Source organism: Prionailurus viverrinus, chromosome A2 (assembly GCF_022837055.1).
Source record: "Prionailurus viverrinus isolate Anna chromosome A2, UM_Priviv_1.0, whole genome shotgun sequence".
NCBI classification, from domain to species: Eukaryota; Metazoa; Chordata; class Mammalia; order Carnivora; family Felidae; genus Prionailurus; species Prionailurus viverrinus.
The window spans coordinates 82,642,269-82,668,807 of NC_062562.1; the positions used below are offsets into that span (position 1 = coordinate 82,642,269).

The following is a 26,539-nucleotide window of genomic DNA, read 5'->3' on the forward strand; positions in this document are numbered from 1 at the left end:
AAATCCCCCTAGATCAATAGGTTAGTGCCTTTGGAATTCTACCATGTTTCTCTAGTCAGATGAGATTCAGACATCAATTTTCTTCCTTTTGGACTATAGAATGACCTTGACTACCAGTCACTGATATTATAATGGCTAAATCCCTTTGGATTTATTTCTTTAAAATGACAACTTTGTAATCTAAATGTTTTTAAAGATGTACTATTTTAATCTGTCTCATTTTGGAACGGGTTTGTTAGCATATGAATGAGAGTGTTTTAAATATTAGGTACAAAAAGATCTTAAGAAAAATGTTAATTTTGGAAGTTCTAAACTGAGTTCTGAAATCTTGATGATGTCTTGTTCTTTCAAGCTTTGATAAATCAGAAAGGCCTTAAACTGAAATACCAACTGAGACTTAAAATTGTTTCTGGTGATAATAAATTGAAAAGCTAGATACCTCCATTAAGGTATCTGAATTAACATAACTAGGAAAATAAATGTATGACCGCACAAATGTTTAAGCTTCATGTAGAGTGTCTGTTGGTTTTGTAGATGTTAGGATGAAAACTACTGTTTATTTTTATGTCCTGAATTTGTAAGTTGGGAAGGCCCTATTTATCATTTCTAAGTACATTTCATTTTCAGGATACAATAATTTTTTAGATAAGGCATAATATTTCTCATTTGAAAAAAAATTAGGAATTATTGTAAAAGAATTCCATGAACCTAAGAAAACAAAGCCAAAGAAAGTAGCAATTTAAAAAGATGTAGAAATCAACCATATTTCCTAAGTATTTAGTACTTTAATTTCAAAGAATTATAGTCATAAATTAGCATAATTATAAGTTTTATTAAGAATATTGAATAGGAAGAATTATATCTAGCTAGTATATCTCTTTAGCATAATACCTTCTTCAGAATTCAGATACTAAGGTTTCTTACCTGTCCTTTAATTTACTATCACAATATCACTGAAAAACAGTCAATATAAATTGACTTGGTGGATGAGAGACAGATGCCAGAGTAAAACTGGTCATATGTTAATTCAGATGGCTGACCTCCATATTGACTATTTTTAACACCTAAAGATTTAATAAATTTATTTTTTTCACATAATGTAGTATACTGCATAATGAACTAAAGTGGTATGCAGTCCCACCATAAATTTTTGGTATAAGGATTAAAATTTTATTTTTAATTTAAGTCATTTAAGCTATGAACTGGGTGAAGCGTGTCTTCCACAGACAAGGATGAAGACCATGTAAATATCAGTATATCACAGATTTTTCAAAAATATCTTAGGCCAAGGGCACCTGGGTGGCTCAGTCAGTTAAGTGTTCAACTTCGGCTCAGGTCATGATCTCGCAGTTCGTGAGTTCAAGCCCTACATCGGGCTCTATGCTGAAAGCTCAGAGCCTGGAGCCTGCTTTGGATTCTGTGTCTCCCTTTCTCTCTTCCCCTCCCCTGCTCTTGCTCTGTCTCTCCCTCTCTCTCAAAAAGTGAATAAATGTTAAAAATTTTTTTCTATATCTTAGGTCACAGTTAGATTAACTCATTAAGCTCTGCTTAGAGCCACTCTGTTTTGGAGTAGTCCTAGAAAAATTACAGGTACCATACATAAACCTGGTACATAATACATAATTTGGTACACACCTCTCAAATTTGCATGTTACAGAGGATACCTAGGGAAACAGGGGCCCAAAAGTCTTTGAAGGGCTATGTTAGCATATCATCAAGGTGTATGCATAGCTGTGCACACAGTACAGGTAATATGTAGGCTTCTGTGTCATTTTCTAATGTCTGAGATTTTATGCATTCTGTCTCTCTAGCTTCCTTTCCCTCTGGATTCTTAACCTTGTAGAAATGACAGCAGGACTAGAAATTTCATACCATGTTCTAGAATAAGAGTTATTTGCTACTGTTAACTTTCCCCATAGGAACATCTGTCGAATATCCTTTAGTACTGGAAGGATAATCTTCAGTTGGGTCTATTTATATACCTCTAAATGTTTTCAAGAGCACCAACAAACATTTCCAACTTTTTTTTTTTCCCTATAGCAGTACAGAGTACCATGAATGTTATGATTACCTGATGAGGTTTTTCAAATAGAAACACACTGGTTTTCATGTTTGGTACAGTAGATCTGAAATTTCATAAGCTAGTAAATTCTTTAAAAGTTGTGTTACATTTTTGGTTAAAGTTTTCAGTGTTGAAAAACGCAGCCAGTTTCATGATTTATTTATGGCATAGGCTGTACATTTATTTGCATTTTTTCAGACAAGACCAAAATCATCATTCATCTCACAAAGGAACTAAGCTAATTATACTGCTTACATTTTTGAAAGTCATTTCCTCCTCAGAGTATTTTTGACATAGAGTTATCCTTCTTGACTTGTCAAGCATAAGACTTTTAAAACAATTCTACACAGGTCATGCCATTCAAAGATTAATGTAGTAGGCTAGTTACAAAATTAACTATAAAGTTATAAAACATGGTAAGCCTTGACCATGGCAGTGGAATTGCACATTGTTTCTTTGCAAATGCTTTTTGTTCAAAATCCAACGCATGAAATACTGTTTCTATCACAGAAATAACTAAGAGCAGTATGGCCTAGTATGTACGTCTCCTGTTTTCACCACACTGCTAACCTCATTGCCCACATGCCGGTGACTCATGGTATTTGGGTTGATCTAAGAAAAAAATTGTTAACTCTGGGTTTTACCAAGTTAATGTATTATATGCATTAAATGTAGCTGTCGAAAGGTAGATTTTTTGTGTGGATAATATGAAAAAAGTACCATTTCTTTCTATACTACAGTACTTTAATTCCTAATACCAGCTTTTTTTGTACTGTGTGTTTTATTTTTGGTAGAGAATGATGATTTAGATACATATGTTTGTTTTAAAATCAAAATGCTATTCACTTACTTTTATTTTTGTACATATTTTAAAGTTGACTTGAATGAAGTACCCATCCCTTTAAAAAATAGTCTAAGTAGAATTTTACAATATTAGTATTTTAAATATATCTCTCAGTCCTACTCCCTTTCTCTAGTATCTTTACTCCCTAAAACAATGGAATGTGGTAATAAAGCATCTGAGTCTTGGTAACCTGTGTTCCTTTTGAGAAACTAGTATTTTTCTCTGAGGTTCTTACTTTCAGCTCTTAATGGCACTATGAACGACACAGCAGTCAGTGGTGGAACTAAACATCACCTGGAGCAGCCAGTTTTTGACCCTCTTTACCTCCATTAATTGGAATTTAGCTTTCCTACTCTCTCTTTCCTTTCCTCATTTTTGTGATGCTCAAACCCAAAGAATACCCTAATCAGGGTACAAATCAGCTTGTACTTTTTAAAAGATATGATTTTATTTTGAAACAATTTCAAACTTCTAGAAGAGTTGAGAGAACAGCACAAAGAACTCCCATATATCTTTCACCCAGAGACCCCATTTAAATTCTGATGGTCTCTGTTAATAGCTTTGTTCCTTCCAACAGAAGCTCTAATCTGGGTCATATCTCTCTAGTCTCCTTCAGTCTGGAACAGACATCAGTCTTTCCTCAACTTTCACGTTTTTAACGTTTCTGAAGACTTACAAGGAAGTCATTTTGTACAAAGTCACTTAATTTAGGTTTTGCCTCTGGTTGGGATCTGACTCCAAATGACTTGTGAGTACCAAATATGTGTATCTTTACCTAACTCCAAGGTCAGCATTATCAGTTGGTTGGTACTTGAAACTGGCCATGGTGGGATTACTTACACCATGGAAATCAGGAAACACTACAAACAAGGACTGTAGAGCTGGTTGTTTAACATTTAGCAGCATAATACTGAGTTAGTAGTGTGATGTTTCTTCATGATTAAACCCAAGTTATGCATTTTTGGCAGGAATATCAGAGAAGTGATACTTAGTTCTTATTGCATCCTATCAGATGGAAAACAAAGTAAATTTGTTCCTTTACTGCTGATATTGACGTTAATCACTTAATATAATATCTACCAGATTTCTCCATTGTATATTTACTTTTCCCTTTATAATCAACAAATCTCCTGTGTGGAGACACATGAAGATTATAAAAATAACTTCTTTCTCATCCCACCTTCACCTTCTAGTTTTAGCATCTATTTGATGATTATTGCCTGAATTATGGTGGTTGCCAAATGGTGATTTTTCTTTTTCTGTCATTTCTTCTGCTTTATTAGTTGACATTCTGCTTTAAGGATAAGCTTTCCCTTATTTATTCCTAGATTTTCATTTTATTCAATTGGTTAATGTCATTATTCATTTTGATGATCAGATTGGCCTAAATTTGGCCAGTGGAGCCCCTTTGAGCAGTTTGTCTTTTTGATATTTCCCTATCATTCCTTGATCACTTTCTTACTTTCTAGAACAACAAAATGTTTTAGGTTCAGCTTGTACTTCCTCTGTCTCAGCCCTGGAGTCATCCATTTCTTCGAGGAGGGTGGTATATAGAAAGCAAGATCTGAGTTCTAAAAGTGCTCATTGCTGTTGTGGTGTTCAAACTCCCAGACCTTCTTAGTGGGCAGAGCTGGAAAGTGGTGTGTGTGTGTGTGTGTGTATCCCTCTACTTTTATTTCTATATTTAGATGTATTATAAACCATGACTTTGCAATGATAGCTCCAATTCAAATATGGTACCTCAAAGTTCATCTTTTCTTTATATTCACATGTTCCTTCTCTATCACTGAAAAATCGGATTCCCATTGTCCTCAGTATACTTATTTATTCAGTTAGTCTCCATTTGTAGCCCATTCCCAAAACCCCATTGGGCTACACCTGACACCTTGCCCCAGAATTGTCCTTGAATGGGGTGCTGTTATTGGCTGCCACCGGTCTGCCCTGCTGCCCCACTGCAGCACTTCTCAAGCAAGAGCCCTTACTACCAGCCACTGCCAAGCTGCCTCAGTTTGTATTTTGAGCTACTTTGTAAACTCTGAGGGTGGTACTTATATTTGCTATTTTCTTTGTCCTTTCAGCTTGGTTTGCAACTTCTCTGCGTTTAGTTTGTGAGAAACATCAGAAAGCTGCTATAGCTTAGTAACTTACTGTTGATGTCTCCTGAGGGTGTTCCATGTACTTTGAGGAGATAGTGGGGAAAGAAACAACCCAGAGAAGATTGGAAGTAGAGATAAAGAAGAGAGGAAGGGAGATAGCAGAAAGGTATGTGGAATGGGTTACTGCTAGTACTTCCATCCTCCCCTCCACCAAGAGTACATTCCCCTCAGAAAAATCCCAGAGGCAGCAGTTACTACTGATTCAAAGCCCTTTTCACTAGGCCTTTATCTTTTTGCCCTTTAGGGTTCTGGTTCACTCTGCAGGTTTTCAGCTATTTTTTCTACTTTGACTATAGGCCTCCAGGCCTGTGTTTTCAACTGCCTAGTGATTTTTCTAAGGATGTTCCTAGGCCCTTGAGGGCCAGCATTTCCATCTTCTAAGATAAATTTCTCCTCCTGCATATCCTGTCTGATTAATAGTTCTACCAATTTTCCAGTCTTCTTTCATCCCGTTCATCTCCTTTTCCCCCTGTTTTTCCACCCCAGTGTAATTTCTAAGAACCTTCATAGATCCCTTTCCAGCACACTGGTCTAGCTTTTCAATTCTCACATTTTTGAGATATCAAGACTGTATTTCCCTAGGTCTTTTTCTATATCCACATGTTGCGCAGTGTTTAAGGGAGAGATGTGAAGGGAACAATTAATAACTGATGATTTTATCACTTTATTCCTGAGGCAGAGAGGGTCACACATTTTTCTCTGCATCTTTTATCTTCTGTTTTGCCCTTTCTCCTCTCTACTTTAATCCATTTTCCTCCTTCCCTCTGTAACTCTTAAGTGATCTTTGTTTGATGGTTCATTCCCTTGGTCTCTCCATCTCTTAGGGTCATATAGAAAGAAAAGGGTCAGGAGATTGGGCTTCTGAGTCTTGCAACTCTATGGAGATGTGTTCTGAATGACTAGAAGGCATCAGACATCTGCGAAGCTTATGGGAAGTGTGGTCTGTACCATTTAGTAACCTTGCAGGAGAAGATCAGGAAGAAGAGAGGCCTGTTTGTATAAAACAAAAGGTTTTTAGGCTTTGATGAGTGTGTTAAGAAATCCTATCAGCAATTTCCCCAAGAGGAGGCACTTGGAGGTAGTGTGGAGAATATAGTTACCTTCATAGTCAGAAGGTCTGTATTCTACTGCTGGCTTTGCCTCTAACTAGTTCTGTCACCTTATATAAGTTACTTAGATTACTTAGATCTCTTTATATCTCTGATCCATTGTTTCCAAAATGAGCATTTAGAATAGGTGAGTTCTAAGGTCCTACAAAGTTCTAAAAGATTCCAATATGACTGAGTTAACTATAGTATTAAAGATATGTTTTTTGTGTGCATTTTTAAAAACTTTTGTTTTAAAAAGTTTTGAGAAATTTAAAAAATTTTTGTTTTTTGGCCTTTAAAAAAGCAATATAATTTTTTTCCTCCAAATCTGATACTCTGCAGAAAATTCAAGGGGATTTATTTAAATAAAGTTAAATGCAATTGCTTTTTAATAATACAGGTTTAATAATTTAGGCTTAATCTGCATTGAGCACATTTTAATTTTGTGTGGGACTTCCACTATATTTCTGCTATTTCTTTTGGATAGCTATTCTTTCACCCTCTGTAGTCTCTGAGAGTTTCTGAAAGACTCCTCAAGCATTGGCCTGTTAATCAAAAAGTCTTGTTTATTATTTTACATGTTGTATTTTATGTATTGAAAATAATTAAATTCCTATAAGTGAAGAATTTCAGTGGTAGCCTTTTAGGTAATTAATGGCTACATGATGCTAATATTTTTTCCAGAGTATTTCTAGTGGGTGAAAGAGGTTACTTTATTTTCTTTGCGTTGTTCATGTCTACTTCTTCCATTATTTATATTTCTTTCTAATTTTTTTAAATGTTTATTTACTTTTGAGAGAAAGAGAGAGAGAGAAAGAGAGCAGAGGGAGGGGCAGAGAGAGAGAGGGAGACACAGAATCTGAAACAGGCTCCAGGCTCTGAGCTGTCAGCACAGAGCCCGATGCGGGGCTCTAACTTGTGAACTGCAAGATCATGACCTGAGCCGAAGTCAGATGCTTAACTGACTGAGCCACCCAGGCGCCCAGAAACTTGTATTAAAAAGTTTTCCCTTGGGGTGCCTGGGTGGCGCAGTCGGTTAAGCGTCCGACTTCAGCCAGGTCACGATCTCGCGGTCTGTGAGTTCGAGCCCCGCGTCAGGCTCTGGGCTGATGGCTCAGAGCCTGGAGCCTGTTTCCAATTCTGTGTCTCCCTCTCTCTCTGCCCCTCCCCCGTTCATGCTCTGTCTCTCTCTGTCCCAAAAATAAATAAACATTGAAAAAAAAAATTAAAAAAAAAAAAAGTTTTCCCTTTCTTCACATATTTTTATGCTACAAAAGGTCATACGGCTCCTTTGTATACTACAATGAATTTATCAGAGATATTTATTTATATATACTAATAGTAAAGTATTGGGGTAAGCAAAAGTATTAAAACCAAGATAAACTACCAGTCACAATTTAATAATTATAGAAACAGTTTTTTTGATTTTTGTTTTTAAGTTTATTTTTTGAGAGAGAGCACATGCGCTCGCAAGTTGGGGAGGGGCAGAGAGAGAAGGAGAGAGAGAATCCCAAGCAGTCTCCGTGCTGTCGGTGCAAAGCCCAACTTGGGGCTCGATCTCACAACCCTGAGATTATGACCTGAGCTGAAATCAAGAGTCGACACTTAACTAACTGAACCACCCAAGCACCCTTAGAAACAGTTTTTAAATAAAACTTTAAAATATATTATTAACTGTAATAAAAAGGGCAAAATTTTGATCATAGATTTTTCACAAAGACCAAGTGATTTTAATCAAGAATCATTTGATAAGTTAGGGCATGTCTCTTAGAATTGATATTTGTTAAGACCTCAAAACCAATCAAGTAAGCTAAATTAGGACATTGATTGACAATTATTGACTTACTTTTTATGATAGGTATTCTATTTCTAAATTATTTATTGTAAAAAATAAGATAGCCATTAAAATTCTGAAAAATAACTACCGGATTTAATTTTTAACAGAGCATAATTTCTGTCAGTAACCCATGAAAATAAGGTCTACATAACATGCTTCTGCAATTTCTTCTTTTTAGATCAAAGAAAGCGAAGAATTCAATTGATAAATCAACTGAGACTGACAATGGCTATGTATCCCTTGAAGGGAAAAAAACTGTTAAAAGCAGTGAGGAGGGAATACAAAGCCATGAACCTCAGTGTGAAACTGTTGGAGCAGAAGAGACAACGTGGCACACAGGAACACTGAGGAACATTTCCAGCAAAGTAAGTGTGATTTTTAAAATTGTTTGTTTGTGTGATCTTTTATCAGCTGATGGAAAGTGACTTAGACATCGGAATCACCTTTGAAGTATGTATTTTTTCCAGAATTTATTCTGTAGCCTTTACAAATCACACTGATAAAGCTGAAAATAAAGTTATTTGATTAAATTTGATTGCTAGTGTAACTTGGTACCTTCTGAATTGATTGATGGCTCCAATTTTTCCAAAATGTTAAAGCACTTGGGGTTGCCTGGGTGGCTCAGTCGGTTGGGCGTCTGACTTCAGCTCAGGTCATGATCTCACAGTCCGTGAGTTCGAGCCCCGCGTTGGGCTCTGTGCTGACAGCTCAGAGCCTGGAGCCTGTTTCCGAATCTGTGTCTCCCTCTCTCTCTGCTCCTCCCCTGCTCATGTTCTGTCTCTGTCTCAAAAATAAATTAAAAAACATTAAAAAAAATTTTAAATGTTAAAGCACTTTATAATTTATAACTGATGTTTGTTAAACTTACCTTCTCTTTCCTCGTTTCTCTGTGTGTGTGAGAATTTGTTTTGAATGGAACATTTAAATTATTTTAGAAACTGAACTAGGAATGTGGCTTTCCATCCATGTTCTCCATAAGAAAATATTACCTGTTTTTCATTTCATTACCTTTGGTGTCAGCACATTTGTTCTGTTTTGTTTTGTTTCGTTTTGTTTTGTTTTTAATTTGAAAAAAAATTCTTATTGATGACATTTGTTAAGGACAGCAATTGTTTGTTTACTTTTCCAAAATAATAAAGAAATCCAGCATTTACTGTAACAAAGCCTATTGTAATATTATATATCTCTTTGTTTCTTTCAGTTTTTTTTTTTAAGTAATTTTTTCTTTAAAAAACTGTTACAATAAAACAGTATGGCCAAATTAAAAGATGTTTGCTTCTGTTACATGTAGAATGTGAGCATGAACATTTATGTTGGTTCTTTGGGTTTGAGTGAAATATGTGTTACCACTTGACAATACATGTATTTTCAGTACCAGTAGCATACAATAAATACCATGGGGTGCAGTGAAATAGAGTCCCTTACTCTGATTTTAGATTTTGGAAGCATTTAGCTCTTTAATACTGTGAGCTTCACATCACTATCATCATTCACCAGATAAGTTTTTAGTCCTACTGCTTTCAAACACATTTTTAGCTATGTATTACCTACTAAAGTTATATGAGTTTATTGAGAAAATCAAAACTAAAGCTCTGGAGTCTCCCAGTTTCAGAATTTCCAAACTCTGGATGTCTCTTACAAATTGGTATGGACATAACGTTGTCTGTCTGATATGCACATACATACAACTGCCATTCACTTCCCCCTGCCTCATAAGCCATTATTAAACCAGTAATGGGCTTATAACTGACTGCATTTTGGGTTTGTAGAAATAGTATAATAAGTTCATCTCGGTTTTCTCAGTTCCTTTTAAAAAAATGGTCTCTGTTCTTCTTTTATCCTATTTTATATTTCTTAATTTTCGAATCTATTTCTCATCCTTTTGTGAGCAGAAATTTTATAGGACAGTATTTGACAAATAGCTGTTGAATTACTCTTAAAATTGAAATAACAGTATAGTCACTAACTTAAGACATTTTTAAAGAAAATCAGGTAATACTAATCAATCACTTTGAGGTTTTTGAAGACATATGTGTATGTATGTATAATTTAAACTCTTACAGTTTTAAAGTAACAAATTCAGTCATAAACTACCAATAAGTCTCTTCCTGTACTCTCAACTTAGGATACTCAAAGGACAATAACAAATGTTTCTGATGAAGTCTCCAGTGAAGAAGGCCCTGAAACAGGATATCCGTTACGCCGTCATGTGGACAGGACTTCTGAGAGCATTCTTCGAAACAGAAAATCACACCATTATAAGAAACATTACCCTAATGAGGTATATACTTTGTCCTTATGTATATGTATACATACTTACTTATATGTTACTAATTTACAGCTTCTTTCAACAATTGAATAAAATTACTGAAATAAATATATCCCATCAGTATGAATACCTTGTTATATGACCAGGGTTTATAGAGTAGCAGTTTTGGATTTGTGTATTCCACACATGATAGATAGCTACACATTTGTTCTCATTTTGTGCATTTTCTCCAAAGACTCTCATACATTCAGTTCATTGTTTGCTTTTAAAGACAACCATCCTAGAGAGAGAATCTGTGAACGCCTGTGTTAGTCTTTTTCACAGTATGAAAGGCTTTATAGCTTCTTGATTATAGTGAGTTATCATTCCAAATGACTTTCATGTTACTATTACTAGTTATTGAGTTTCCTATAGTATAAAATTCAATTATTTTTTCTTCTTTGATTCTTTCTTTATTAATATTTGGTTTTCTCTAAACCCTTTTCCAACTTTTTCACATCTCTTGAAACTATTTAAATAGAAAAAGAATTTCATTCAATTGTATTTTTAGTTTTTATTCTAAGGACAGAAAACTTCATTACCTGACTTCAAGGCAAATGTCACTTGTGTCACTTTTTGATAAACATTGCCTTCTCCTCTTTTTAGACTATATTAGAATTTTTTCCTGGATGATTTAGGGCTATACTTTTGAAAAATAATATATTATGCTTGCTGTGAGTGTGAATACCTTGATTGTTTTAAGCTTAGAAGAGTTACTTGTTTGTACATTCTTCTCTGTGGTTGTAGCTCTGTTTAATCTTGCTGGTGACTGTGGCTATGTTTCTTCTCTCAGTGGCTGCCATTAGGCAGACACTAATGCCAGTGTGTCTGCTCACCTGGATCACCTGTTCACCTGGATCATCTGATATACTTGTGAAATTCAGTCTTGTTAATTTCTCAGTGTTGCACTAGGTATTGTTAGAAGTCAGTTGATACTAGAAGGGATTTCAGGACCTCTTACAGAAAGAGGTCTCCACTCTCTAAGAGAATAAATTATTTGGCTTTGGAGGTACTGTTTTCACCCCATAATCTTTGCTCTTCTTGATTTGCAGATATATTTTGAACTATTGAGATTCTTTAAGGGCAGAACAATATTCTACTGATCTTAACTTTTAAATAAATATGTTGCTTAAAATCTTCCAGGTTTCAGGTTAAATAAGGCTGATAAGTAGCAAATCGGCATTGATTGTTTTCAATCTTTGTTTAATGATGTAAAAGATTACCTAAAAATAAAATCTTGTCTTCAGATTCTTTATCTGTAAAGTGAGGAGCTTTAGACTAGAACATATTTTAAAAACTGCATTTCAGGGCCACTGGGATGGCTCAGTCGGTTGAGCATCTGACTTTGGCTCAGGTCATGATCTTGCAGTTCATGAATTTGAGCTCAGCATTGGACTCTGCTGTTAGCATGGAGCCAGCTTCAGATCCTCTGTCTCCCTCTCTCTTTGCCCCTCTTCCGCTTGGGCTCAGTCTCTCTCTGTCTCTCTCTCTCTCTCAAAATTAAATAAACACTTAAAAAAATCTCTTTAAAAACTACATTTCAGTTCAAGAAAATTTTGACTCTCAAATCAACCTCACAGGGTATTTTAAAAAAGCAAAACATGGGCACCTGGGTGGCTCAGTTGGTTAAGCATCTGATTTTGGCTCAGGTCATAATCTCATGGCTTGTGAGTTTGAGCCCTGCATCTGGCTCTGTGCTGACAGCTCAGAGCCTGGAGCCTGCTTTGGATTCTGTGTCTCCTGCTCTCTCTGCACCTCCCCCATTTGCACTCTTTTTCTCTCTCTCTCTCTTAAAAACAAACATTAAAAAAAAAAACAGCAAAACGAAACCTCCTTTGAATAAGTAAAATTGAGACAGATAGCCATAGTGTTGTAATATTGTTTTACTTCTTTATGTATATATTATTCTGTTCTTTTCAAATCAGTGGTGATATTTTTTTCTTTCAGGGTGAGGCACAAAGGAATCATTTTGGGAAGCACTTTGTGCTTGGGTGGAACTGGTGGTCTTCACTATAAAATGAGTGGTTAGGGATACAGCCATTTGTTATAAGGCTCTCGAATGTCAATATCTATAGATACACTTTTCAGGGGATTTTAGTTTTTCAGGAAGAATCATCCAATCTTTGGTGGTATAGGGTGGTAGATATTATATTAGGCTGCCGTAATGTTTGGCATCAAGGAGATTGGGAATGAGGTGGTCTTGTCATTCAGTATGTAGACTTTCACTTAACCTTCTTTCCTCCCACCCCTCAACTCTCCCACCCCCACTCCTGCTCCAGTTTCTTGCCTTTTTCTACTATCCACTATGTATATCTGGTTGTCTTCTTCTAGTCTCCTGTTGGGAAGATGGTGGTAGAGTTACTTGATTATCTGGCAGAGGGGATGTCCTGTGGAATTGATACCTTCTTTTAGGCATTTGCCTAGTTGCCTGCCCCATCCTGCTTTGTTTAACTCTACAAATACCTTTCAGTTTTTATTCCCTATTGAAAATTAGGTTTCAGTTTTGATGGCAGTCATAATAAAGAAACTGTGGGCTTGGACTCAGAATATTTAAGTGACTTTGGAAAAGTTATTTAACTTCTCTGAGTCTCAGTTTCTGCGTTTGTACAGTGGAGAGAGACAAGCCTCATTGGATTGTTAGGATTAAATAAGATTTGCACAATTGCCTGGCACAAAGCATTTATGTTATAAATTCTTATTCCTTTCAAATAAATATTTTTTCTCCCCTTAATTTGATTATATGCTCAGTTTTAGCTAAATGTCTAAAATGATTTAAAATGAGCAGAGCAAACCAAATTAAATGAGCTATTAACTTGAGCTGTTTTCTTCAATTCAGAAATTTCTAATTTTTAGCCCTTATTCAGCAATTTGTAGCGGAATCCAAAGTGGCCATTAATCACCTAAATATTGCAGGCAAAATTCTGTTTGGTATGTAATCAGTTATAGACCATAATTTTTAGATTTTACATTTGTAAAGTAGCCCACTTATTAATCAGTATTTGGCAAAATGCATCTGTAAAGAATTAGAGATATTTTCTTATCCCTAAAATCACCCATTAGTTTCAGTTAAATAATCATCAGGGTTTTAATCCTGTTACTCATTTCTGTATCTGATTAGCAAATCTACATCAGAAATTAATGATAGATAATTAGCTAGTTTTATCAAAAAATTTAAACTAGCCATTACTGGTTTCCTAATGCATTCTGTGCCTTGCTAGCTAATGAAAACAGTTGTAATTAAAACTGCTTATGCTTCAAGTATTCTGGTTGGCATTATTGAATCATATATTTTTGGAGTGCTTTTTATAAGACAAAGCAGACTGATTTTTACCTTTTTTCTTTCTGTATTTTTTTATTTTGATTTCTTTACTTACTTTCCTGCTCAACTCTTTCAAAACACTTTTACTTCTCCTTCAAACATATAATTCTCCCACAAATCCGTAATCAGCACATTAAATGTGTTTTCATGGTGCTCCATTCTAATATCAGTAAATTAATTATCAATAACCTGTCTCATTCATTCAGGATATTTTGTTAACTTGTGGTGAGGGTGGCAAAAAAATGGTTTTTGTCTTTCATTGACTTACAGTGTAATTGAGAGTTATGACTTATTTGAGAATATGAAGTACATGAACATTTAATAACAGACAATATTATAGATGCTGAATAGGAATGTAAAATTTATTGTCATGAAAATAAATAATAATACCTCACTTCAAGGACAAAGGGATCACTCTAAATAGAAGGCTCCAGGGGCGCCTGGGTGGCTCAGTCAGTTAAGCGTCCAACTTCGGCTCAGGTCATGATCACAGTTCGTGGGTTCGAGCCCCGCATCAGGCTCTATGCTGACAGCTCAGAGCCTGGAGCCTGTTTCGTATTCTGTGTCTCCCTCCCTCTCTCTCTCTGACCCACCCCTGTTCATGCTCTGTCTCTCTCTGTCTCAAAAATCAATAAACGTTAAAAAAAAAAAATTTTTTTTTAAATAGAAGGCTCCAGAACTAACATTTGTGGAGCCCCTGCTTTGTACCTGGTTTGTCTTAAAAGCTACAGTGCTCATTTAATTTTCAGTGTCTCTTTAATTGAGATAGGTGGTTTTATTCCCCCTTGGTAGAAGACTAAACTAAGGGTCAGAAACAAGGTAAGCCACCTAGAAAGGGATACAGATGGCATTTTCCAGACGCTTGGTTGAGTAGGTTGTAAAGGAGAGTAGGATACAAGGTAGGAACATAATTAGAGACTAGAGTGGCAAAGAACAAACAGGTTTAGGGGCTGGGGAGTAGCCCCTTGTCACTGGAGGAGAGGTTGTGGTAGGGACAAGTGGAGAACCAAAGTCCAAAGAATAGCACATTTGAAGACAATCATGCTGGTGAAGGAATTTGAACTTTATCCAGGAGAGCAGTATGAAGTCACAGAAGGACTTTGGTCAGAGGAATGGAAAAAAGCTGCACTTTTGGAAGATTAATCTGGAAAGTGGGGAAGCCCTTTCGGATAGGGGTCAGTTAGGAGCCTCTTTATAGCAAACAAAGTGTAGATAATAAAAGCTGGTGATAGCATGAGAAGGAGAAAGAGATACACATAAAACATTTTAAAGGTTAAATTGACAGTCTTAGTGACAACATAGGATAGCTAAAAATAAATGTGAAAATTTCAGCATACTTGGCTGTAAGGATTACCATTCTTTATTCAGTAAAAGTTATTTTGAATTCTGTTTTAAGCTTATTTATTTTGAGAGAGAGAGAATATGAGCAGGAGAGGGGCAGAGAGAGAGGAAGAGAAAAAATCCCAAGCAGGCTTCGTGCTGTCAGTGCAGAGCCCAATGTGGGGCTCCATCTCACAAACCATAAGGTCATGACTGGAGCCAAAACCAAGAGTCAGATGCTTAACCAACTGAGCTACTCAGGCACTCCGTTTTCAATTATTAAATCAAACTTTTACTCAGAATATTTATTTTGTACAATAACAACTCCTAGGAAAAGAAGTAAACTGATTAGAAATTATGTAACTTCTACCTTTTAGGTTTCGCTTTTGTACCATAGATGACCTCAAAAACATGAGTTGGTAGTTATCTTCCTGGTATAGATTATTTACCAGTTTTACATCAGTTTCTTGAACTTCTGTTTGAAAAACAAAAACAGTAGGTACATGAGATCCACTATTGCTAAAAAAAAAAAAAAATGAGAGTAAGAAAATACTCTTAATACTCAAAATACGTTAAAGACATCAGTTAAAGTTGTTTAATATTCATTGACTATACAGTTCATATGAACTTAGGCTGGTCTCTGCTTGCCTGAATTCTGAACTTTGTATAAAAATTTAAGAGAAAACAAGCACAACCTTTGCATGCAAAATAACACTTGAGCTGAGATGTGAAATCAAATAGATTTTGATAATAAAATTCTGTTACTCCTTAAACACTAATATATATCTTTAATGTTTTGCTCTCTATTTCACTGTCATTTGACAGTGTACTTGTCATTGTAGCAAAAAGTAGCAAAGTATGGTTCTGATAGAATCCTTTGATTTGGAAAGGGTACATAAATTGTATTAATGTCAAAGAATATCTTGATTTCAGGATGCCCCTAAATCGGGTACTAGTTGCAGCTCTCGCTGTTCAAGTTCCAGACAGGATTCTGAGAGTACAAGGCCAGAATCTGAAACAGAAGATGTATTATGGGAAGACTTGTTACACTGTGCAGAATGCCGGTCATCTTGTACCAGTGAGACAGATATGGAAAATCCTCAAATTAATCCAAGTGTGAAAAAAGAATATAGAGACGACCCTTTTCATCAGGTTAGTTTACAGCATTGGGTTATTTGGGGCTCTCAGTCCAGCTTTTTTGAATGTATTTACAAATTTTATAGAGGTAAAGAAAAAGCTTACATTCAATTAAGGTAATATTCCTGTGATTTTTTTTTTTTTTTCCTTTTTATGTGAGCTGTAGTCTGGCTTCATTGGAACATAGAATCTCAGTATTTATATTATGGTTGTGTCTCTGACGTTGCTACTGAGAGGTTGTTGGTAAATGGAGTTTTATAAGTCAAATTGTGTTTTAGATGCATTAGTCCTTTTCTCCCTCAGCATACTTCATGGTCAGACCAGCACTCATGGCCTTAACTCCACCTATAAGGTTGTAATTCACAAATCTATATCTCAATACCAGATTTATATCTCCCAAGAGCCCATATAATGAGAATCACATATGTAATTTTAAATTTTCAGGTAGCCTCATTTAAAATGGTGAAATTAATTTTAATATGTTTTACTTAGCCCAGTATATTCAAAATATTTTCACTTCAACTTACAACCAATGTGAAAAATACTAATGAAATACTTGGCTTTTTTTATACTAAGTCTTCAAAATCTATTGTAAGCCCTGACAGGCACAACTTATTTAGACTAGCCACTTCAAGTACTGAATAGCCACATGTGAATAGGGTACCATATTGGACAGCACACCTCTATAGCATATCTTCTTTTGAATGTTCCACCAGTATCTCAAATTTAACCAAACACCCCATCTTCCCTTATAAATCTGTTTTTCTTCTGGGACTCAAAATCTTAGTGAGTGACATCTCCATCCATCCACTCACCAGTCCAGAAACACGGTGGTTATTTAAAATTTTCACTCTTCCTCTTCTTTCTCTTATTTAACTTTTCATCAAATCCTAAAAATAAAACCAACAACTAAACTCTTAGAAAATTAGAGGTAGAAGGGAACTTCCTTAATCCACTAAAAGGTAGCTATCAAAGATCTATAGCTTCTAAAAACCTATAATGATGAGATTTTAGAAGTGTTGCTATTAAAGGCAGAAACACTCAGAGCTGTCCATTATCACTGCTTTTTCTATCAAAATTCCACCAGTTATGTTTGTTTGTCTGTCTGGTTGAACTTAGACTGATTTAAAGTCCACATTGAAGAGCAGAATGTCAAGAATAACTGAAGCAGTTTTGAAGAACAACAGGGAGACTTTCCCTACCAGATAAAAAAACTTACTTAGAAAGTACATATAGTAATAAAGATAGTATGCTATGGGCGTCTGCTATAGACTGAATGTTTATGCCCTCCCCCACCCACTCACCAGTTCCTTTGGTGAAACCTAAAGCCCAAGGTGATAGTATTTGGAGATAGGACCTTTAGGAGGTGATTAGGTTATATGGGTGGAGCCCTCATGAATATGTAGAGTGTGCTATGAAAGAGACCCCAGAGAGCTCCCTTGCCCCTTCTACCATTATGAGGTTACAGCAAAAAGAGGGCAGTCTCTGAGCCAGGTAGTGGGATCTCGTCAGACACCAAAACTGCCAGCACCTTGATCTTGGACTTCGAGCCTCCAGAACTGTGAGAAATAGACTTCTGTTGTTTCTAAGCCATAGAAATTCTGTGGTATTTTCTTATATCAGCCCAAGCAGACCAAGGCAGTGTATAAACAAACAGACCAATGGGACAGAATAAAAAACCCTGAAGTAGTGCATGTTACATGGATCTCTAATATATGACGTAAGTGGCATTACAACCATTGGGAGAAGAATGAACTCTTCAGTATATAGTTATAGATCAAATGATTATTCATATACAAAAATATATTCCAGATAGTTCCTAAATGTGAAGAAACAAAACCTTAAAATGTTTACAAGAAAATATAAGAGAAAAATCTTTGTTACTTTTGGTAAGAGAAGAATTTTTTAAAGAAGAACACAAGAAACACATTCAAATATCAAAATGAGGCAATCAATAATTCAAATATCCTAAAATTTAAAACTTTGGGCTACAAATTAAGCCATAAACATTGTTAAAAGATGGAGAAATAGAATTGAGGGAATGTTTTGACCCCACCCCCCCTCCCCCCCCAAGATGTGAGATATTTGAGCACCTGTGTACATAGGGGAAACCCAGGAGGGAAGGACTGAAGAGAATCAGAAGAAGTTGTTGAATGAGATTTCTTAGGATTCTAGAGGGGAACCATTAATTAGGAAGTTTTGCCTTTGATAGGAAGGGGAACACATCTTCTGCTGAAATAGGAGTAAGTGCACAGAGAAAAATTAGTAAGATGATGAAAGGATTATTGCCTAATGTAGTGCAGGAGTCCAGGAGGTCTGTTAACAACAAGTGAGATGATAGAATTGGTGGTGACGGCTCATAGTTATCATTTGTGAAAAGTGAAGAGAGTTTGTTTGTGCATGTATTCAAGCCAATGAACACATTAAGAGTCACACTGCCATATTGTTGAGGGTCCAGATGGAATCTGAAACCATGAATTTGTGATTGCTCAATCCACACAGTTGTGTGATAGTCTCTGAAATACAGTTATGGTAATCAATAAAGCAAACATTTAAAAAGCATTCACTACATGCCAGGCACTGTGCATAGTAATCTAGAAGCATTATGTCATATAATTTTCACAACCTACAACAGTGTAGTGTATCTTTTATATATGGTTATATATTTATTTCATAGATGAGAAAATTGAGGCTCAGAATTAAATAACACACCCAAAGTCACACAATGTAGGTGCTCAGTAAATAGTTGTTATTCAAGGAACAGGAGAGACCATGAAATAATGCAAATGCTAAGAGTCCAAACAATGTTAGATATCAGAGAAGAAAATGAAACCAAGAAGGGGATAGACTGAAGGATAGGTGTGTTCAGAAGTGTTTTAGAATTGAAGGTTTGTGAGACCTGGTAAGATGAGAAGTCGAGCAATTCAGTGTGTTGACAAGGCCCAGACTATGGCCATGGGAATAGCTGAAGGTCTTTGGAATTTAAGAAGCAAAAAATAAGAAACAATCCATGAGAATAGATTGTTGGATGAGTCACCTGGATATTCATCTAAGTCACTGGGCAGAGAGCTGGAATTGAGGTTTAGGAAAATGCCTGTGAGCTATTTTCCCAGTGACACCATCAGAGGCATAGAAACAGGGACTGTGTGTTCTTTTGCTCATAGTTGTATCACACAGTGCTTGGTACTTAGTAGGTGTTTAACAAAAATTGAGTAAATGAATGAAAGGAAATACAGTTTTTTCAAAGCATTCCAAATTGTTTTTAAAGAATGCTGTACAGAATTAGTTGGCCCTAAATCTATCCCTCTACTCTGCTCCTTTTTGGTACGATTTTTAATGTTCTACTCTGCATATTAATTACAGTATCACAGACTTACATTGGTTTTGCTTGCAGATTAAAGACTTGATTTTACACACATTTCTTATTCTCAGGCTTCTAAAAAATGAGCTCATATCTTCAGTTTTAATAGTAGCCATGTAGTGGAAATTAGCTCCCTTTAATGAAAAGCTACCAGTTTTTTCTTATTAGACTAAGATCTGTATTGGGTTTGGAGGACCGTTTTCTGCCCACCATAAAAACTGAAAAATACCTCCTTACGAAGAAACAATGAGCATCTGAATCTGTGTGTTCTAGGCAGGATGTCACCAAATCTGTAGTTTTGTTTTATTTTCTTTGGAAATAGTAACTGAAACATTTCTACAGCAGAAAACTTCTCTCCCCATGTCGTGGCTGGGTATATAATAAAGTATGAAGCCATATTCAAGTGAAATTCATTTTGCAGTAGGTGAAGCCAGATTTTAATGGGTACAGTTCCCACAGGTAGAAACTGCAATAAAGCGGTTGTCATGGTGAATTTACTTGAAATAAAACATGGTACCAATTAAGTGTTAATGTTTTCAGGTAGTTTTTAATGAACATGAAACAAAGCAGTTGAGATTTTGAATGAGGATCCAGATTTTAGTCTGAAAAATATACCAAGAAGAACCTATATGATAAAATTATGAAATGGAATTATTCAGTTTTCCTTGAGCCTTTCTGAAAAAGCATTTCATGTAATGCTGCTCTTCATACACTGTAGACAGCACATGTTGCAACAAGACTGTGGTTTCAGAATATATTTCACACACACAGATACAGGGTTGGGTTGGGTTTTTCTTTCTTTTTTTTTTTTTTTCCCCCAGTTAACTCTTTTTAAATTCACCAGTTTCTAGTTGCTCTCTTTCTCCTACTTGTTGGCTTTCTAGAAATAGGAAGATGATATCAAATGCTAAGTAAAGTAACTGCAAAGGTGACTGGGCAAAATGAATACTTTTGGAGGGTGAACTTCTTGAATTCCTATTTCTGTCCTAGATAGATCTTGATATGCCTTGCTTCATGTAATTGGGAAGGCTTTAATTCACTGTTAACAGACTGAGAGTTTAAAAAGATTAGAAGCCTGTAAATCAGTGGTTGAAATCCTGTGTCTCCAGGCTTTACACTCTGCATTCAGCTTCTAGCTCTTCTTCCTAGCCTTTGAGCCCATGTTGTTTCATAATGATTAAATTTCCGTGGAAAGCAAATAACTTTTATCCTAGTTAGAATATTTTGTGGAATTAAGTGGATAGTTAATAACTAGTGTCTTAACAGTTTTGAAGGCTCTCCAATAGTGAAATATATGCTATGATGGTTAGTGTATATTAAAATACCGAATACCATATCTGTGGAAAAGATAAATTTTTAGAGAAAACTTCTTCGTAGTCAAGTAAACTAAATGTAAAAGAACTTTGCTAATAATATGGCTAGTGGCATTACGGTTTGCCTGTAATTATTCATCAATTTTTATTCTGCTTATAGTAAACCTGGTATATATAGCTTTACATGCAGAAAATTAATGTTCGATTCAGAATGATAATAACTTCCCATATCTGTTTTCTTACGTATTATTAATGACTATTTTATATCTTTAATCAAAACAAATCAATGCAATTTTATTCTCCCTACAGGAAAATAATTCCTTAAGTTTTAAAAAAACTTACCTTTACCATATTTTAATCACATTTCTGTCCTTCAGAGAATAACTATAACTATAGTAGATTCTTCTACTCATTGTTAGAAGTTATTTTAATGAAATATGTTATAAAAATAAGTTAGTAATACTGTAATGTAAATTCATCCCATTTTGGGTCTAATCTTTTAATGTTTTAACTTCTCATGAATATCTGATAAGATAAAGATTAGTGTTGAATTTTGTTGCTGTCTTTAATCCCCAACCATCCTATTTTGAAGTTTTGTTTATTTATTTACTTACTTATTTAAAGATTTTATTTAAAAATTTTTTTAATGTTTTATCTGTTTTTGAGAGAGAGGGAGACAGAGTGTGAGTGGGGGAGGGGCAGAGAGAGAGGGAGACATAGAATCTGAAGCAGGCTCCAGGCTTCAAGCTGTCAGTGCAGAGCCCAACACGGGACTCAAACCAACGAACCATGAGATCATGACCTGAGCCGAAGTCAGACACTTAACCGACTAAGCCACCCAGGCGCCCCTAAAGATTTTATTTTTAAGTAATCTCTACAGATAATGTGGGGCTCATACTCACAACCGCAATATCAAGAGGCACATCTTCTGACTGAGCCAGCCAGGCACCCCAAAGTTTTATTATTTTAATTATCTAAAACAAACAAACAAAAAAAACAAACTTAAGCATCTGATCCTTTGTATTAAGGCTTTCAATTTTTTTTTTTTTTTTGCCTTTTTCTATTTCTTGAAACATTGAGAGAGTACTTTTAGTATCATGTGCTTCCATTTGCAATATATACTCAAAGGAACAAAAAAAAGTTAATCCTTTGGGGAAATGCTAGATTAAAATACAGAAAAGTAACTAAATTAAATAATGAGGGTAAGGGCATGAGGAAGAGTCTCTTCCAGGATGAGATTGTATCACTGTTTAGTCTTTCAGAGAGGTTTAAATCTTAGCTGTCATGTGCTTTGTATTGAACGACCGTAAGTTGGAGAGTCAATAATATGAACAATTTGATATCCATTTGTTTTTGAACACTACTATATTAGTAGCTATGTAGACAATTGACAACTAAGGTCTTTTACTGACACATTTTAGAGGATTTTTGAATAGTAGCTTGCCTAACACCTATTGAGGAAGTTCTTAATGTACACATTTTTATAACTGTAATTTTTATGCCATCTGTTCAATGTATATGCTAATTAATGTTAAGATAGAATTTTAGTGTCTTTGAAATTGGGTGTATGTAGATACAGGTATACCCATGTTCAGACATATATATGTTCTGTTTTATAAAATGTGATAAATGCATTCACCAATTTGTTTTTTAGTGTATTTTGTATATATACACACGTTTTATTTATGAAATGTGATATATGTATTCACCAATTTCTGTTTATTTTTTATAGAGTCATTTGCCCTGGCTCCATAATTCCCACCCGGGATTAGAGAAAATAAGTGCTATAGTGTGGGAAGGCAATGACTGCAAGAAAGCAGACATGTCTGTGCTTGAAATCAGTGGAATGATAATGAACAGAGTGAGTGCTTAAATATTATTCTTTTAGTTCAAGAATAAGACAGCAATTATTAATATAATAAATAATTACTAGGATGTTATGTTTACAACTTATCTCATTTCTTCAACATGAAAAAAACTATTTGTATTTGGTCCTGTTTGTGATTTATACGGTGATTTGTCACCAAACCACCGTCATGCTTTAGTGTTTTCATTCTTCTGACCAAGAACAGATGATGCAATTTAAAATTTTCTTCTTTTATGTTACTCTTTCTTTTGCTTTTCATGGATCAAATTGTGCTAGACATACACAAGTGTTGATGAAGGCTTATTTTCCTGTGTCCTCCCTCCTGCTTCATTTATTATTTTAAAAAATCAAAGAATATTTATATTGATACTTGCTTGCCCACTTAAATATATAGAAGTAAATGCAGCTAGAGGTAACAGGTCTTGAGTAGTTTCAGGAGGTAGAGTACAAATACTATGGGTTTTAATTTCAGTTATGAAATTGTGTCTTTTATGAAATCATTACTACTTTTTAAATTTTATCTGATTCCTCTTGGGCAACTAGACATGATTTAACTTGGACTTTTTTTTTAATTTTTTTAAATGTTTATTTATTTTTGAGAGACAGAGAGACAGTGTGAGCGAGGGAGGGGCAGAGAGAGGAAACACAGAATCTGAAGCAGGCTTCAGGCTCTGAACTGTCAGCACAGAGCCAGTCTCCGGGCTCAAACTCAAGAGCGTGAGATCATGACCTGAGCCGAAGTCAGAAGCTTAATCGACTGAGCCACCCAGGCACCCCAATTTTATTTACACTTCTAAATTTCCATGCATTGTTCATTATGTAAGAACTATTATGCATACTTTATGGAGGACAGAAATTAAAGTAACTGCTCTAGAAATTGATTTCCATCCTATGACATACTCCTAAGGAATCTCTGGAGATGTGGATGTAGTTGGTGCTCCATACCTTAGCTGTCTGTGAACTAGCAGGTTGTTTCCAGAATGTATAATATGATGATAGAAAGTTAGCTAGATCCCTCCCAGTCCTACCAGTCTTATATTTCCCATTATTTCATTTCCAGTTTCCTTTTTCATAATTCTCCCTTTTTCCCCTTTTTTATTTAATTTTCCCCCCTCTAACACATTTTCTTTTAAAATGGTTTTAAAGTATTAAGGAAATATCCATTTGTATACTGAGCTCTTTGAAGGAAAACACAGATTGCAAATTTATCAAATAAGTGTAATTCTAGATTTTTCTTTTTATGTACTGAGCTTAAGTGGATATGAGATCTCATTCTTTTTAATATGGAAGTATTTGTGAATATTTCTAACTTTTGAAATAGTGAGATCTATAGAATTTTTTCCCCAGACCTAGGTAAGACCAAAATAGTTCATCCTTTTGCATCTTACTTAGTGAATTAGAAATCTGGTAATGAACTGTTTTTAAAAACTGAACATATAATGACTTACAATCTACCTGTAATACGCTCTCAAACTTTGAGTCAATTTAAATTTCATTATTCGTGTATTAAAACTCATATATTTTAACAAAATGATTTTATACCGCTATAAATAAAATAATGCCTAATAGGAATTCATTTTACTGTAGATAAAATTTATGTATGGTTGGGTTTCTTTCTGTCTCTCTCTCTCTCTCTCTCTCTCAATATAGGTGAACAGCCATATACCAGGAATAGGATACCAGATTTTTGGAAATGCAATCTCTCTAATCCTGGGTTTAACTCCATTTGTTTTCCGACTCTCCCAAGCTACAGACTTGGAACAACTCACAGCACACTCTGCTTCAGAACTTTATGTGATTGCATTTGGTTCTAATGAAGATGTCATAGTTCTTTCTATGGTTATAATAAGTTTCGTGGTTCGTGTGTCTCTTGTGTGGATTTTCTTTTTTTTGCTCTGTGTAGCAGAAAGAACTTACAAACAGGTGAGTATAATATAGAATTTTGAATACAGAATATTTTATCCTTTTCATAATAGATAATTCCTGAAGTATTTTAGTATTTCATTAAGTCATTTGACCCGCTAATTATTTTCCTGTTTTGTTTTTGTAGTACTTAAGCAAATACAATCCTATAACAAGCCATATTTTGTTGATTTTTGTTTTTCTGTGGTAATCTACTTGAAAATTAATCCTTATCCTAATCTGTTTTTAGCGATTACTTTTTGCAAAACTGTTTGGACATTTAACATCTGCAAGGAGGGCTCGAAAATCTGAGGTTCCTCATTTCCGGTTGAAGAAAGTACAGAATATAAAAATGTGGCTCTCTCTCCGGTCCTATCTTAAGGTAGAATGGTAGTGATAAAAGTACTCTTAACATGCTGCCTTCCTCTCAGAGTTTCTCTTTTTTCAATATGGGTGTATGTCTAAATGTGTAGTCACCTGTGTACGCAACATGCTGCTGCGTGGTCATACTTAGTGTTCTTTTCAATCCATATTCAGAAATTGAAAATAAATGTTTAGCTGGTTCTTTAGATAAAACACCTGAGGTCTAAAAGGCTTACATACATTTTTATGTAGATCATTCAAGATCAGATTGTCATAGATTTATATTTTATTTATTTTTAATTTTTTAATTTTTTTTAATTTTAATTTTTAATTTTTTTCTAATCAAAGCATAGTTGACACACAGTGTTACATTAGTTTCAGGTGTACAACATAGTCATTCACCTCTGTGTGCTATGCTATGCTATGCTTACCACTACGTGTAGCTACCGTCTGTCACCTTACAGCACTAATACAATACCATTGATTATATTCCCTAACCTGTGCCTTTTATTCCTGCGACTTACTCATTCCATAACTGGAAGCCTGTACCTCCTACTCCACTTTGCCCATTTTGCCTATCCGCTCACCCCCTTCCCTCTGGCAGTCATCAGTTTGTTCTTTGTATTTATAGGTCTGATTCTGCTTTTTGTTTGTTTATTCATAGGTTTTGTTTTTTAGATTTGACAATAATCTTTTTTTCATAAATCTCACCAACTTCTACTCATTCAGAAGCTTAAAGATTTTATTCATACCTAGAATGGTTATCAGAAGCCAGCAGAGGGAGCCCACTGCTTAAAAAAGAATTTAAAAAACTAATCAGTGAGTATCCTCACTGAAGTGGCCTATTACTATTTAAAAATATTAGCTTGCAGTTCTAAGCCATTCTCTTCATGCTGTTCTTTTCCCTTAATCTTTTAAAATAACTTTCCTAATTGTGGCAGTAAGATATAAAAACTCAGGAGGGAAATGGGGAACTTCTGAATTAAGTTTAGGAAAGCACTTCTTCTGAGGATTATTTCTTTGCTACGTTAAGATGCAGTGATTTTCATTATGCATGGAGTAATCAGGCCTTAAATAAAGCTGGCCAAAAGATCAGAAACCCTCTGATATACCTAGATCTTTAATGCTTTTCATTTTGAAGTAACAATGAAAGAAGTGGAAAAAAGTTTACACTATTTGTCTACCCTTCTATTTAAAAAATTCATTGTTCTGTTCATAGATTTAATTTGTTAGTATCCATGGGGAAATGCTAAAAATTGGCATGGATTATTTTTACTCACTGTGACTTTTCTGTTATGTGGAAGGATGAATATGATCTTTGTTACGTGGCTTAGTGAGAAGCCATCTGTAATTCGTCCTCATTATCAATCTGTTATATAAGTAGATGTTGTATTCTTTTGTACATTGTTTGTTTCATTCAATAAACATGTATTTAACGCTAACCACTTAACATCCACTACTGATGACATGCAAGGCCTTACCTTTCGGAGCTTAAAATTTAGCGAGGAAAATCTGTAGCCCCAGACCTAGGAATTATCCTTGGTATTTATTACTTCCCTCTCTTGCATTTCCAACATCCAACTCATCACCATTTTTCACCCTTTCTACTTCCAAAATATATCTTGGATCCATTTACTTCTTTGTTTCCATGTCTGCAACCTG

General features: G+C 35.1%; 1 protein-coding gene across 5 annotated transcripts in view; it reads left to right on the forward strand.

The window, feature by feature from the left end:
- Positions 1-26,539, forward strand: part of PHTF2 (putative homeodomain transcription factor 2) — a 137,313-nt gene that overhangs the window by 88,609 nt on the left and 22,165 nt on the right. For 3 of the 5 annotated variants that reach the window (XM_047844555.1, XM_047844539.1, XM_047844560.1), the window contains 6 exons: positions 8,166-8,352; positions 10,113-10,268; positions 15,868-16,086; positions 22,478-22,606; positions 24,263-24,535; positions 24,765-24,896. In XM_047844555.1, the coding sequence (XP_047700511.1) occupies positions 8,166-8,352; positions 10,113-10,268; positions 15,868-16,086; positions 22,478-22,606; positions 24,263-24,535; positions 24,765-24,896 (1,096 nt within the window). Of the gene's footprint in view, positions 1-8,165; positions 8,353-10,112; positions 10,269-15,867; positions 16,087-22,477; positions 22,607-24,262; positions 24,536-24,764; positions 24,897-26,539 lie in introns of those variants that run through there. The other 2 variants (XM_047844549.1, XM_047844571.1) reach the window with 2 other exon arrangements.